The sequence below is a fragment of the Blennius ocellaris genome, assembly GCF_963422515.1.
Source record: "Blennius ocellaris genome assembly, chromosome: 2".
In the NCBI taxonomy this organism is placed as follows: Eukaryota; Metazoa; Chordata; class Actinopteri; order Blenniiformes; family Blenniidae; genus Blennius; species Blennius ocellaris.
The window spans coordinates 23,114,438-23,128,339 of record NC_137651.1 but is presented as its reverse complement, the minus strand read 5'-3'; the positions used below and the strand labels follow the sequence as shown (position 1 = coordinate 23,128,339).

Here is a 13,902-nt window from a genome sequence, read left to right as displayed (position 1 = left end):
CGCTGCTGTGTGTGTGTGTGTGTGTGTGGGGAGCTCACACACACATCATTATCATTAAAACAATTATTATTATCTTCGCTGGGACTAAATGCCGAGAGAAGCAGCACGCAACTTGAAAGAACAGAATAAACGTATCAAATGGACTGGACGTAGTGATGTGTACTGATCAGCCACTACATTATAACCACCCGACGCCTCTTTTCATGCCTGTTAGCCAGATTATCACTTCTCCTTCCTTGGCCCACGTTTGATAGATACTGGCCACTGCAGATGGGAAAACCCCCGCAAGAGAAGTTTGTAGATGAGTTTGTAGATTTTCTTCAAATCCTTACAAAACATTCACTTGCTACCTAATAAATCCCTACCGACTGAAATGTGCCATGATAAATAAATCACCAGTAGTCTTAATGTTTTCACTGACTACATTACTCCAGTATATTTGTGTTACAATTGATCATATTTTTCAACCGACTAACTATTCTTTTACAACAGGTGCATCATAAAAAAAAAGTGAAACTTCCAAGTTTTATATACAACATCTGTTGTTGTTTTTATAGTTTTAACTGAAGGACATAATTATATCATTTTTGTTTATAAGACTGTAGAAATAACTGACAACAAAAAGTGGGACATGACTCCTTCCATCCACAGCGAGCTGAATAAAGCCAGAATTTGGATGGATGTCATTTTCACCTCACGCTCTTAATCCCCTGCCTTCTCAGTCTCTGAGTATTTTTTACTCTTTACTTAGTTTAAGTCATTTATCAGCTTAATGTCAGCCTGCCTTCATTTTGGGGCCTTTGTTTGCTCTCCTTTGCTGCCTCGCCAATGATTATTTTCAGAAGATGAGTTTAAGACTGAAAGTTTTTTTCTTTTTCCATTTAGACAAATAATCTATTTCTAGAATCAGCAAAACTGGACTTTTTTGGGCGTGTGTTGGGGATTTCTTCTAAAAATAAATCCAAAACAAATCTCACCAGAACCTACAGGGGCAGTGAACTGGAAAAGTTGGGGTTGCTGGTGTGGTGGGGGTATACTGCCACCTACTGGTCAGACCCAGGTGTTGCACACAGATACAGGGATGAGCCTTCAACAAATCAAACACTGAAAATTAACAAAATGCTGTTTATTTAAATCTGTAATTCATGAAAGCCTTTGATAGAAAACACTAAACATGCATGAATGCCATGGATATCGGCTCTGGCTTTCTATGCTACAGTTCTCGAGAGATGAACAAAGATTTCCTTTCACTTTCTGGATTTACACTTTACTACTGCATAAGGCACACTTTTGCATCAAAAAACATACTCTCTTATGCTTCTGTTACAACTTCAGAGAAACTAGTACCATCTGTCAGACGGAGGTTGGCAGGTTTTCAATTGAGCTGTGGATTAGCATTCAAATTAAATTATGAATTAATGTAAGCAGTGAGACTTATCTAATAACCTAATAGAATTTGAACCGTTAGCACATGATTAAAAATATAGCATAGTTGTAAAGTATAATGGATACAGTACAGATAAGTAAAACAATAGACTAATTAGCCTAAATTGCAAGGAATATTTGCTTTTCATAACAGTTTTTGCACGAGTCTGCATGAGTGCGCAGTGTCAGGTTATGAGTTTTCCTGAGAAAAACAAATATACTTTAAAGGAGAAGGAAACTTTTGACAATTACCTGAACACTTCCTGCACCATTAATATGACAAATACTGAACTGTGTGTCTTCTACATTGAGATGCAGAGTAGAAATGCAGCAAAGGAAACGATTGAGGAACTTCAGATGTCTGGACTGGGCAGAACCTTATTCAGAAAAATACACAGGAGAGCATGTGTATCCCAAAAGAGGATTCCAGTACACAATCTCAGTCCACCTTTGACCCGTGGTTCTGCATACATTTTTCTGGATTCAAATTATAAGCTGTTGTTCATGTCCAGACAGGCATTGAGCAAATTTGCAGTAACGGAGCATCCCGATTCCTCGGCGCCGGTCTGTGAGGGGGAGATCTGCACCGAGTCTGCCGGGAGTCCGCTTCGCTCAGCCTCCGAGGAACAACTTACCATCTCGATAGTGATCTGCGACTCCTCCGTTTTGATGGAGCCTGAGTTCTGAGGCGACAGTCTGGCGAGGAGCTGCACGGGGTCCACTGGGGGATCCGAACCACACTCGATGCTCACACTCTTGCACAGGCCGCACAGGCTCTGCTGCATGTCGTCCAGGCTCTGCTTCAGCTCCGTTTGCTCCTGCATCAGTCGCTCTTTCTCACTTTTCTGTTGGAAGAGTGAGGCAGAAATCAATACCACAACCTTTAGCACTTTATAGTCCATAGCATGAAATTTGCGGAAGGAAAATGACACATGGTTTTCAGATTGTGGAAGTGGAATTATTTTGAAATTATTATTTGTGGTATCAGAGTAAGAATATTCTGCGCTTGAGTTTGGTTGGTGGATTGTCTGCGTGGAGTCTTCATGTTTTCCCTACGCATGAATTGTTTTTTTCCTCTGGCTCCCTCCCACAGGTGAAAGACATGAGCTGGAGGTTGATCTGTGACTCTAACCTGCCCATTGGGAGTGAAGATGGATTTTAGCCAACATTTTAGAGTGAACTCACAAGTTTTTTGATTTCACATTCGAGCTGGTGAATACTGTCCAGCTTCCTCTTTCGGCAGCGCTGCGCAGCCACGCGGTTTTTACTCCGCCTCCGGACGTCGTGGACGAACTCCAGCTGATCGTTGGTCAGGTTGTGGTGTCTGAGGAGCTGCTGGAAAGCGCTCCGGTTCAAGGCCGAGATCTGCTCCACTGGGAAAGGGAGGTCAATCTGCAAATGAGAAGTTTATAAGTCAGATTTCTCATTCCAATATCTTCAAATGCAATAGAAAAGACATAAATTGTATTACTAAATGACCTCTGCTGCTCTTCTCTTGTTGGCCTCAGCATCTCCGTCTGTGTCCAGGTCTGAGTCGTCCCCAGAGTTGAGCGAGGACGACATGTAGGGGCTTTTCTCCGCTTGGGACAAACTGTCAGCCTGTGCAGCGGGTTCGTCGCCCGTCCCGAGGCCCCTGAGGAAGGGACAGTCCCCCGTGCTGGAACTCAGGTCCAGCTGTTTGAGCCAGTGAAAGTCTGATGCTTTTGCCAGATTGTTTTGGTCCATGGGATCCAGCGGGAGCGACGGGGCCTGAGCTGGGCAGAGGTCAGACCAAAACCCCTTAGCCAGATGTTCTGCAACTTCCCGCTCAACACGACTCCTCTCTTCAAATCCCTCCTCGTGGCTCAGCACCGTCAGCGCGGGGTCTGAGAGATCACCTGCAATCCCCCCTCCGAGGCCGGTCTCACTCCCCTGCAGTAGTGCGCCACAGTGTTCTCCCCCCGGTGTCTGGAGTGGGCACGAGCCGGGCTTACAGTTGGTTTCAGCAACAAGAGTCTCAATAGACTGTTTAATATCTCTGTCTGCTGACTCCATGAGTTCTGGTGGATTCACCTCCCCGGGGGTTGGCAGCTCGCAGGCTAAGCTACAATCTGCCAAACTCAACCCGCTTGGATTGCACACATTCCCCATCTCTAAAATGTCTCCCTCGGAAAACTCAGAGGAGTGATCTGTTTTGTCAGAGTCCGAGCGTGGCAGGGACAACATGGGGCACACGCCGCTCGCGGTTAATTCCAGAGATAAAGGGGCCATTTGTGGTCCGCAGTTCTCCAAACAGAAGTGTTCGTCCCTGCTGCCAGCCTGACCCTGTGTGCTCTGAGAACACTGTGATGGGAAGTTTGTTTGCTCATCATCTCCTGAAGGCACTGAGCTGTGTGACTGAAATGATTGTAGTCGGCCACTCTTTGAGCCCGAGCCAAAACCGGCGCTGGGATCTCGGCTTTGGCAGCAGGTTCGCTGCCTGACCTCCTGCGAGGTTCTCTTGCCCTCGGAAAACTTTGGGATGAGAAAATCGAAGCATGCTGACTCCAAGTTGTGAAATCCTAAAAACTCAGCACAGCTGCGGATGGCATGGATGTTGTCTTTGGTGAAAAGCAGCTTTGATGTGTAGGCAAACTGAAGCAGAGGTTCAAATCCATCCACCGTCACCTGTAAGGGGCGAAACGAAGGAAACTGTTGAGATACAATAGAAACCTGTGTAATGTCAAAATGATGGAAAAAGTAAAGGGGAGTCACACATGTCTGGGCTGAAACTGGTACGTTTATATAATAACACACTAAACAAAGCTAAAAGAATATGGCAGTGTCATCGGAGCGCCGACCTCGTCAGGCAGGGTGATGATGGGATTGTGTGTGGCCACATTAGCGACCCTGCTGTGAAAGTATTCGCTGCAGGAAGCCAAGACGGAGCGATGGGCCCGGAAACTCCTGCTCTCCACCAACACCGTCACGTCGCACAGGACGTCCTGCTGCCTCTGCTCGTCCAGACACTGCAGGACGTGGGTGCTGTGCACCGCAGACTCGAAGGTGAACGCTGACACGCGAGGAGCCTGGAGTGTCATGGTTCCTCAGAGGTCAGCCTGCGTGACGGAGGAAAGCATCACAGTCACGCCATGCTGCACTCATCTCCGCCATGACTGGTAAATGTTTCATTGGTTACATAAGAGTAAATTCAAGTCGAAATACTTACTGAATAACGGAAGTAAATAAGTAGTATAAAGCCATACAAGGGAAAATGTAGATCTTGTTACTTATGAATTCCATCTACTTTAGTGTGGAGAACTCTTTCTGATTCACTAAATATCTCTGAATGTCTCTCAGATTTTACAGCTCAGATGATGATTTGTGTAGATTGTGCTGATATTTATCAAAACAAAATTTGAGCAACTTAATTGCAGTCCATGTGGATTTTGCTACCCTCACATGTTAAACCAGGGGCGACAAACTCATTTCAGTTCAGAGTCCACTGTTTATTAAATATACCATCTGCTGTTAGTTTTCAAACTAAAAAGGCGAATTATTTTATTTTCACATTGAGGTGACACTTGTAGAAACATCACCAATTCAATTCACTGACTTTTAATAGTAACTTGTGCACTAAATTTTTGTTAAATGGCCCTGCTCACAGCTGTTTATTCTCATGGGTGTAAATAATAAGGCAATAGGGGATTCTTTTCAGTTATGTAACCCATTTTGTTCCAACTTTGCCTCACTAACCTTATTTTATTCATTGATTCAGCAAATGTAGCTAATTCTTAGACATTGTAATTCATGACAGCTCACTATGACTTTTCTCTTTTTGTCTAGCAGTCATAAAAGACTAAGAATTGACGCCAGTAGATATATGCCAGCATGTATGCTCCAGTATTTCTACTTCCGGTTTATAAAAAAAAAAAAAGAAAAGTGATTGTGATGTGACCCAAACACATTAAGTTGTGTCTATGTCTCTATCTGCTATTTTAAATAACAGATATATTAGTCTGGTAGTATTGAGTTGAGTAAGTTACGAAGCTGTTAAGAGCTGTGTAATAAGTAAAGTTAAATATCAACTCAAGTTTTACGCCAAAAATGCTGACTCATGTTTAGGCTGAGTTACTCACTGAGGCCTGGTGGAGCGAAGCGACACTCAAACAGTCACGATTAAGTCTTAGTCAATAGCAAAAACAAAGAACATATTATCCCGTGTCTGACAGAAAGAGTGAACAGCTTCGAAACACGGTTAAACTTGTCGACAGGCCAAACCGTTAGCTCGAACGCCAGAACCGAGTCAGCACATCTCCACACAGTGTCAGCGTTTTTTTTTTTTCAAAGACAGGCACTTCGCGCTAAATGCTCATTTTAAAAGGTGAACCGGCGACTGACCTGCCATGTTAGCCGGGTATCAGTGTCCGTGTGGTTCTGTGGGTTAGATTCGGTGGCGGTGGTCATTCGGAGGGACACTTTCTACCAAGTCATGTGACCACCCGGTCCAGGAAGAGCTGCGTGGTGCGTGCGCCTACTGCGCATGCTCAGAGCAGGAGTCAGCAAGAACAAGCAGGAGGGCTCAACTTTCTATCGAGATGTGTTTTGACCTGAATAAACTCCTCACCAAATTATCTGTCTGTCATCGACAAGTCTTAAAATACTGAAAAATGATCTAAAAGCAAAATTTTTGTTTTATCTAAAAACTAAATTTTGTTCCATAACGCTCCATAAAAACAACCCACATTGCAGTAGTCCTTTCTGTGACAAAGACAATGAAACAACTGAACATATATTTTTATTGACTGTAAATATAGTAATGTTGGGTAGACTTGCGTCGTTCTGACCTTAAAAAAAAACCTGTTTTATTTGGTATACCTGTTAAAAACTCCATCCATGTTTTGGCCATTAACAATTTCGATTAATGGCAAATTTGATATACACACAAATAGATATAGAAAAACCAAGATCAATCATAAGGAACCATGTTACTAATTTTCATCTTTGAAATGTATGTCAAAAAAGAAAGTGGAATGGAGAACTTTTACCTTCCGGATAAACTTTAACCTTTGTTCCCCTTTTATCTTATATATGTTTATTCTTGCTTGTTCCTTTTTCTACCTTTTAGTTGTTACATACATATTCTTTTATTTGTGACACTTGTCTATTTTCTAGCAAAAAAAATAATACTGGGACACATATACACACACAAGGTAAATTGAAATTTTTTTTTCAACAATAAAAAGAACAAGCAGAATTGTTTTTGTTTTAAATCTTTATTTGAAACAAAATCGTTAAAAATAGAATTTCTCCATGAGAAAATTGATCCCAAACTCCCACTACCACCAATCTGTTTGTCACAGCCCTGTCCTGTTTCAAATGGAGATGAGGTGGTTCTGAAGCAGCAGGTTGGCTTGGTTTTGGATTTCCTGAGTATTGAGGCATGCTTTGAATCATTCCATCCTTTCATAGAAGAGGAGATAGGCCTGGCAGCTCTGGACTTTGCTCTCGCTCACGGGCTGGACGCTTGTGTCGCTGATGTGGAACCACGATCCTCTGGGTGGCTCTAGAGCTCCTGAGGAGAAATAGATGAAATAATGAGGATAATTAATTCCTAGAGTTATTATCCGACTAGCTGTCACATTCCGGTACGCCCACCTTCATCAGTGATCCCGTTGGATGAGGGTTTGGGACACTCGGGGCGGACTTTTACATAAGCTGTGTAATGACCGGACCTCATTGTTCCGCTGTGTTCCACGATGCCGTACAAACTGTACAGAACCTGAGTGTCTCCTTCTGTTGTATCCTGATAGGAAACAACTGCTGGTTAATGCATACACATTTCAAATCGCTCTCATATTAGTTTAGGAGTTTTAAAAGTGTGGATGGAGGAAACATTCCTTCAAATGTGAGGTCACACATGCTTTGAGTCACACGAGGCTGTAGCAGTTAAATGTATTTCCTGTTCTCCACAATCTACAATATAATCTACAGTTTTTAAGGTTCTGAGGCAATAAAAGAAAAATGTTGATTCTTTATAGTTGTACATATCTAGTAAGCCTTGATATTTTCAAGTGATTTTAAATCTTTAGTGTTAGAACCTCAAGATATTTTCAGTTTGCTCAAAGATGCCTTATTTTAACCAGTAACTCATAACTAATTCTGATTGACGTCTCAGGGGTTATGTTTTTATTAAACTAACCTCTCTTCATCAATAACGATACAAACATAACATAACATCTATGAACTGAAATCATGGCTGAAATATTGTCTGTTAGAACTTCTTAAAAACCGCTGCGTTTCTGTAGTACTCTGTGCAAAGCGCCAAGTGTCAGACACTGTTATTTTCTATACTTACTTTGCATTTGACTGCACAAAATGGAGCGAGATCCAGAACCAGAGGAAACTGGACATGTCGGTTTACTTTACAAATACTGTATCCATTCTGGAGGAAACAAGAGAGGTGCCATTTAAATGGCAAACAGGAAACGCTTTGATGGAGATTTTATGGAAACTGTTAAAAAAAATAAGGCTTTACCTGCTGAAATCTCTTCAAATGAAGGGTGAGGACCGGCGGGGGCAACGAAATCAGCATCTGCTTCAAGGCGTCTGTGTAGATATTCTTCTTGGATTCTAATTTCGACACAAACATGACAAATGTGAAGGGACGTCGCTGAGATGAAAACGCCATGCAGGACTTCTCAGTTCTTTCAGCTGCGGCTTTTTTAATTTACTTACCCGCAGCTTTGTTGTTCTTCAGATGCTTGGTACACATGACGCAGAGCAGGCTGTTGCTTTGTGTGAGTGTTTCCACCTCTGTGAACTGGAAAAGGCACGACTGGACGGAGCACTCCTGTTTCTGCGGCATCGTCCTGCTGGCCAGTGTGTGGAAGGCCAGCTCAGGATCCTGGTTTATTACAGTGTACTCTGTCGCCTCCTGCGGATCCTCTTCGCTCTCCATGCTTTGTTCCACAGGGTTGGTTTCCTCTATGAGGGCGTCGTCCAGGTTTACTTTCTCCATTTCTTCCACCAGAATTGAGTCGTCTTCGCCGTCTTCACCATCTTCGCAATCTTCGCCATCCTCGATGGTGGCGTCGCCCTTTACTTGCTGCCCCTCTGATAAGACACTGAAGCGGTTGCCGGCCGCCACCGAGTCGCAGTCGGTCGCCGAATCTCCATCCTCCTCCTTTCCCTGTTCGCCTGTCACCGGGTCAAGAGTCACCGGATTCTGTTCTGACTCCACGACTTCTACAGGATTCTGGTCACTTGCTGAGGTTTCTTCTCGTGCTTCACCATCAGGATTTTCCTTATCGTCCCCATGTTCACTCTGTGCGGCGCTCGGTGACTCGAGACTATCCAGAGTGACTTTTCCATCCAGCTTCTGTTGCCTTCGTTGATGCTGGAGGCAGATGAAGACAGATTATTTAGTTCATATTGCTTTACTTGAATTATTTTCATATTGAACCGCTGTGATACCTTTGCCTGCTTCTTTGCCTGCTTCTTGGCTTTCTTCTGCTGGTACTTGCTGCCAGTCCCGGCAGGGACGTCGTCGTTTCCGCTGGTGGAAGCAGGACTGCTGCGGCCATCTTGGATCGGCTCGCTCGTCTTCTGAACCGCCTTTTTCTGGTTTTTCTTCCTGTATGCCTGTAAAATGATAAATCAAGAGTAAAACACATAGAAAACAACAACAATCACTGAGAAAATCAAATGTTTTTACCTCATCTGCTACAGGAAGGGACAGATCCAAAAACATCTCTGTGACTACAGAGACCTGGAAAAGAGCGCAGTGGGAACTGTTAGTATTTTATCAACAGTGTGAAGCTGCACAGATTTCACTTCACCACAAAACATACCGTTTTACACTGCTGACACATGATAGTGCTGGTCAATTCCCCACCAAAAACCTGGTCGACAAAATTTTTGTGAGATCCATTTTTCTCGTATTCTGAAACAAGAATTAGAAAACCACATTATTTACTGCTTCAGATGAGTCCCATATTGATATGCAGGTCCACATATAGTTTCAAGGAGTTTCAAGGAGTTGCATTTGCCTGTCTATAACAATAATTGTCAAAATGTTTTTATTTTTGAGGCATTTTTATACAAAATACTACCTGATCTGATGATGTAATTAATGCCCAATATATAATGTTTTCTTCCCATTATAAAGTTTAAAAAAAGTAAATGATGTAGTTAATTGCCAATAGTGTAATAGCATTTTGCCAATAATTATATAATATTATAATAACTTGTTATACTATTTACTTATTACGGGATTAAAAACCTTTTCAAAAGGTAATGACTGTTGTCAGCAATGTAATAACACATGAATAGTTTAGTAGTTCCTGAAAATGACATTTTTATTGTTGATTTTGCACAGTTAGCAAATTGAAAATAGATATAGTGGATGGCATAGTTGTCAAATTTGTTCACTATGTAACAACAAATGTACGGATATACATTTGTTTGTTTCTATTTGGTGACATTATTGTCTTTATTACATTTCAAAATGTTACTGGTTGAGTGCTGAAATTGAAATCGCAGCTCTGCTAGAAGCCAACTCAAAGGCTCTTAAAATAAAAAGCTGCTTACCTTTGACTCGTGTTTTCAGCTCTTCTCCATCTTTTGTAGATTCTTTCAACGCCTCTGTTATTCCCGAATTCACCCTCTGCAGAGACAAGCACAGTGTGCTAAAAAACAAAAGCAAATATGACCCTTCATGATGTGAAAAACGAAGATTACAGCAGGCCTACTCAGTGTTTACATTCCCTCTTGTGAAACTGCTGCTTTGTTCAAATGAACCTTTCAAGCAGCAGAATCTCAGGTCATTAAAGAAAAGGACTAAATACACTCGTTATTTCATTATTATTCATTTGTTTGTACTGTTCTCTTTGAATCTCGCTTTTTTTTTTTTTTTCATGTGTGAGACTAAAAAGAAAAACAAATAATACCCACAGCGGCACAGTTATGCCGCTAAAGCGATCTTCTCTCCGCACATGAGCAGTGGAAACTGATCAGTGTAACTCACACACACGTTTCCCCTCAACCTGAATACACACTTTGAGCTCTTCAGCGCGCATCCCATCCAGGAGGTAGCGCAGCAGCTCCTGACTGTCCTGCTGCTGGAATCCTTTGAACCTGGCAGCCCTGCGGGGGAGGAGATGAAACGATCAACAACACATAAACCCAACGCTGCTTGAAGGTGCGTTTTTTCCACCGCATCTTAAGGTGGAGCGTCCGCCCCGTTAAGACTCACTTTTTACAAACTTGTGTAAACAGCTCCCGCGGGGTCACCACTCCTTTCTTCGACTCCTGGATCTCAGTGAGGAGTTGACACATTGCCACAGTCAAGGAGCCGGGCCGCTCTAACTGCACCACTATCGGCTCCTACAACAATGACAAAAGACAGCTTTTCAGTGGTAAACAGTGTATTTTAGTAAGATGTATGTGTTGTCTTTACAGTTTAGGTAAACAATCACAACCGACCAGATCGAAAGAGGCAGCGGGTTTGATGTCGAGGCTCGTTTTCTCCTCCCTGACTCTGTTCAGAGTTTGTCTTAGGAGTTGTGTTTGAGACAGATTCTGAAGAAAAACAATTGCGATAACTCTTTTAAAAAGTGAGGACTCTTAAACTAAAGACCAGCATCCCGTCACTCACAATCTTACCTGAATGACTGCATTAAAGAAACAAGTGTTTCCCAGGTTGCTCAGCCCTTTTACTGAAACTCCGCCATTTCCCTCAGTTGTGTCAGGCTTCACTGATTTCCCAGTCGCCTCTCTTTTGCTATTTTTCTTTTGAGGCTCCCTGTTTTCTTTGTTCTCCTTGTTCTCGCCTTCCTCTGCTGTCACAGCCTCGGTCTTCTGTTCGGCTCGTAATAAGTCGTCTCCTTCCTTCGCTCCTGAACAAACAAAATGTGGCTGGCCGTCTGGAGTGCAGAGACAAATGCATATTTTAACATAACGCATGTAAAAATACATGTAAAATTAAGTTGTAGTGGCCTATTCAAATTTGCCTATTTGAAATTATTAATGAATGTTTGTTGTAATATTAGAAAACATGATATTGTGCAATACATTTCATTTGATCAAGCGATAATTATTATCGAGCAAAACTGCAGTGAATTTATGCACTTCATTTAGCACTTTGGGAAAAATGTGTTGCCCAACTCTGCTTTACCTTGTTGCCAGATTATTTAGCTTCCACTGACATAACAAAACTATCAATTATCGTAATATAAAACAAGTTGAGCTCAATCTGAAAGGATACCTACTGGGACTTTTCTCTTGTCTCTTTTCTGAATCTGAAGAGGTTTGCTTCTTGAGGCTGGTCACCAGCTGAGCCAGATATCCTGTTCTGGAATACTGGACTTCCTCATCACAGATGTAACACCTGTAAAGTTGGAGACAATTTAGAAGAGGCAAATGTATTTCTATAGCACCATTCATAGTGTTTTACAATCAAATAAAATAAATACACTAAAGCGAGGCGATTAGGAGTATTAATGTTAAATGATTAAGATAATAAAAAGAACATTTAAACAAAACTATGAAGAAAGATATAAAAAGGAGAATGAATAAAGTTAAAAAAAATCTATTGTTTCATGGAAAACCTGACCAGATAATAGTGTTTTGAGGCCTGGTGTTAAAGAAGTTTGTTTGTCAGGAAGTTTGTTCCGCAGGTGAAGAGCATAGGAACTAAAAACTGCTTCAGCTTGTTTCTTCTGACTCCGAAACACTCAGTACACGTCTCCCTGAGGACCTCGGGGTTCTGGGGGTTTCATGTTCTACAAGTCAATCTGAGATGTATTTCCACCGGAGATCATTCAAAACTTTAAAGGCAAGAAGTCAGATTGTGAAGTAGATTCTTTGACACGCAGGCAGCCACGGCAGAGATTGAAACTCAGGTATAATTTGCTCCACCCTCTTTATGTCAATGATGACTCTGGATGAGATTATTGACCAGCATCTGTAAACACACCATTACAATAATCCAGCCTGCTGAAAATTGACATGAACAAGTTTCTCTGAATCTTGTTCAGTCAGAAATCCTTTTATTCCTACAATATTTTTCACACGATAGTTAGCTGATTTTGTTATCGTCTTAAAAGGGTTGTTGAATTTCAGAGTCCAGAATTACACCTAGATTTCTGTCTCAATTTGATGTCCTGAGTGACACGGAGTCAGGAGCAAACGTTACCGTTTTTCAAACACTCACCACACACTCCAGCTGTCCAAACTGACCACCAAGCAGTGCGGTTCTGATCGAGGCGTTTCATAGTGTTGGATGGCGTGCCGACTCTCAGAATTCCTCCCACATCCCTGGAAGAAATGATGAATTAGAGCAACAGTCTCTTCATACACTGAGTGATAAGTAAGGACCACAAACTCACCCTGTGGCCACACTTCAAGCACAACCACATCCCTGCGGTTTCAGAGTCCTGAGGCAGATCTGTGCTGATGTTTTCTTTATTCTCTTCATGCTTACAGTCCTGACAGCTCATCCAATCAGAGATGGATGAAAGTTTCTTGAGGAGAGTTTTGTCTGTTCCCTTCATGATATGTCTGCATGATTGCACTGTGAGGTCAAAACAAACACATTAATTACCCCCCCAAAAAAGGTCAAATTAGGCCTTCCACATGTGTGTGAAGATGCTTATTTACCTGTCACTTCGAAGTCATCATCCTCTTTGGAGCTTTTGTCTTTTCCTCGTTTTTTCCCCATCTTCACCTGAGCCCGATCACGGATTTATTAACACTATTGATAACGTCAGTTTTAGCTACATCACAGAAATTTGACGATTCGTGCAAACATTAAAGGTATTATATATATAATCGTGGTAAACTTACAGTCTCAAACGGAACCTAGAAAAAAATCGCGTTTCATTTACTCAGTGTTGGATAATTTCCTCAAGCCTAACATGAACACTGAATTCGAAGCCTAAAGATGTAAACTTTCGGCAAAGTTTTGAATGTGTAGAGGACAGATCCGCTGACTTGTCTGAAATATATCTCGGAATAAATCCAGCAATAAGTCCCAGATGACACACACAATGTGTCGGAACGTGTTTTTGCGGCCCGGTGTTTCGGATTAAGTGGCTTCCCTGTTACCTGGTGACCGCCATCCTTTGCCGTCCGTCGTTGCTGCTCGTAAAAGTTGATGCGAAAATAAGACTGAGAAAAGGCGCTAGACCTTATTGCAATTGTGGTTAAATGGCTTTCGCCAGGAGAGCTACGAATTCCTGTACATGCCTTAACATCTACTGTCACCAGCAGCAACAACAGAACCTAAAGGAAGTCGGTCATCAGTTAACAGGGGAACCAGTTAATCCGGAACAGCGGACTTCACGTTTCCACTGTGCGCCGTTTTAATAAGTCCGACTTGACACGAAACACAGTCGACTTCATATGTGTGAATGTGTTTCTTCTTACCCAAACTTTTAACTCTTGCTTGATTTGCGTGTAGATTACGATTTTTTTTGCGGACATAAACGATATGCTCCCCAAGGCCCCAATGTCCTT

At 42.2% G+C, this 13,902-nt stretch overlaps 2 protein-coding genes across 2 annotated transcripts; both read right to left on the bottom strand.

Annotated features, from left to right (window-relative positions):
• Window positions 1–1,227: 1,227 nt before the first annotated feature.
• Window positions 1,228–5,908, bottom strand: LOC308135059 (transcription regulator protein BACH1-like). Its single transcript, XM_080502932.1, has 5 exons — window positions 5,785–5,908; window positions 4,245–4,502; window positions 2,905–4,071; window positions 2,611–2,817; window positions 1,228–2,270 (listed from the first exon to the last, which is right to left on the bottom strand). The coding sequence occupies exons 2-5, from the start codon at window positions 4,482–4,484 to the stop codon at window positions 1,914–1,916; spliced, it is 1,971 nt and encodes a 656-aa protein (XP_080359058.1). The 5' UTR covers window positions 4,485–4,502; window positions 5,785–5,908; the 3' UTR covers window positions 1,228–1,913.
• Window positions 5,909–6,723: 815 nt separating this feature from the next.
• usp16 (ubiquitin specific peptidase 16) lies at window positions 6,724–13,314 on the bottom strand. The gene is made up of 18 exons (XM_080504236.1): window positions 13,231–13,314; window positions 13,045–13,138; window positions 12,774–12,958; window positions 12,599–12,702; window positions 11,655–11,773; window positions 11,050–11,309; window positions 10,870–10,965; window positions 10,640–10,770; window positions 10,443–10,530; window positions 9,976–10,051; window positions 9,237–9,328; window positions 9,101–9,154; window positions 8,860–9,027; window positions 8,122–8,782; window positions 7,922–8,016; window positions 7,742–7,828; window positions 7,042–7,189; window positions 6,724–6,958 (listed from the first exon to the last, which is right to left on the bottom strand). Exons 2-18 carry the CDS (start codon window positions 13,103–13,105, stop codon window positions 6,837–6,839), a joined length of 2,547 nt encoding a protein of 848 aa, XP_080360362.1. The 5' UTR covers window positions 13,106–13,138; window positions 13,231–13,314; the 3' UTR covers window positions 6,724–6,836.
• Window positions 13,315–13,902: the final 588 nt, after the last annotated feature.

Excerpts from the sequence above, each read along its gene's own strand:
- LOC308135059 (XM_080502932.1), bottom strand. The coding sequence starts at position 4,484 with ATGACACTCCAGGCTCCTCGCGTGTCAGCGTTCACCTTCGAGTCTGCG. Across the intron at positions 4,072-4,244 it reads TCATCACCCTGCCTGACGAG|GTGACGGTGGATGGATTTGA; the intron begins GTCGGCGCTCCG and ends CGCCCCTTACAG. Across the intron at positions 2,818-2,904 it reads ACAAGAGAAGAGCAGCAGAG|ATTGACCTCCCTTTCCCAGT; the intron begins GTCATTTAGTAA and ends TCTCATTTGCAG.
- usp16 (XM_080504236.1), bottom strand. The coding sequence starts at position 13,105 with ATGGGGAAAAAACGAGGAAAAGACAAAAGCTCCAAAGAGGATGATGAC. Across the intron at positions 12,959-13,044 it reads TGATGACTTCGAAGTGACAG|TGCAATCATGCAGACATATC; the intron begins GTAAATAAGCAT and ends TTGACCTCACAG. Across the intron at positions 6,959-7,041 it reads CAACGGGATCACTGATGAAG|GAGCTCTAGAGCCACCCAGA; the intron begins GTGGGCGTACCG and ends ATTTCTCCTCAG.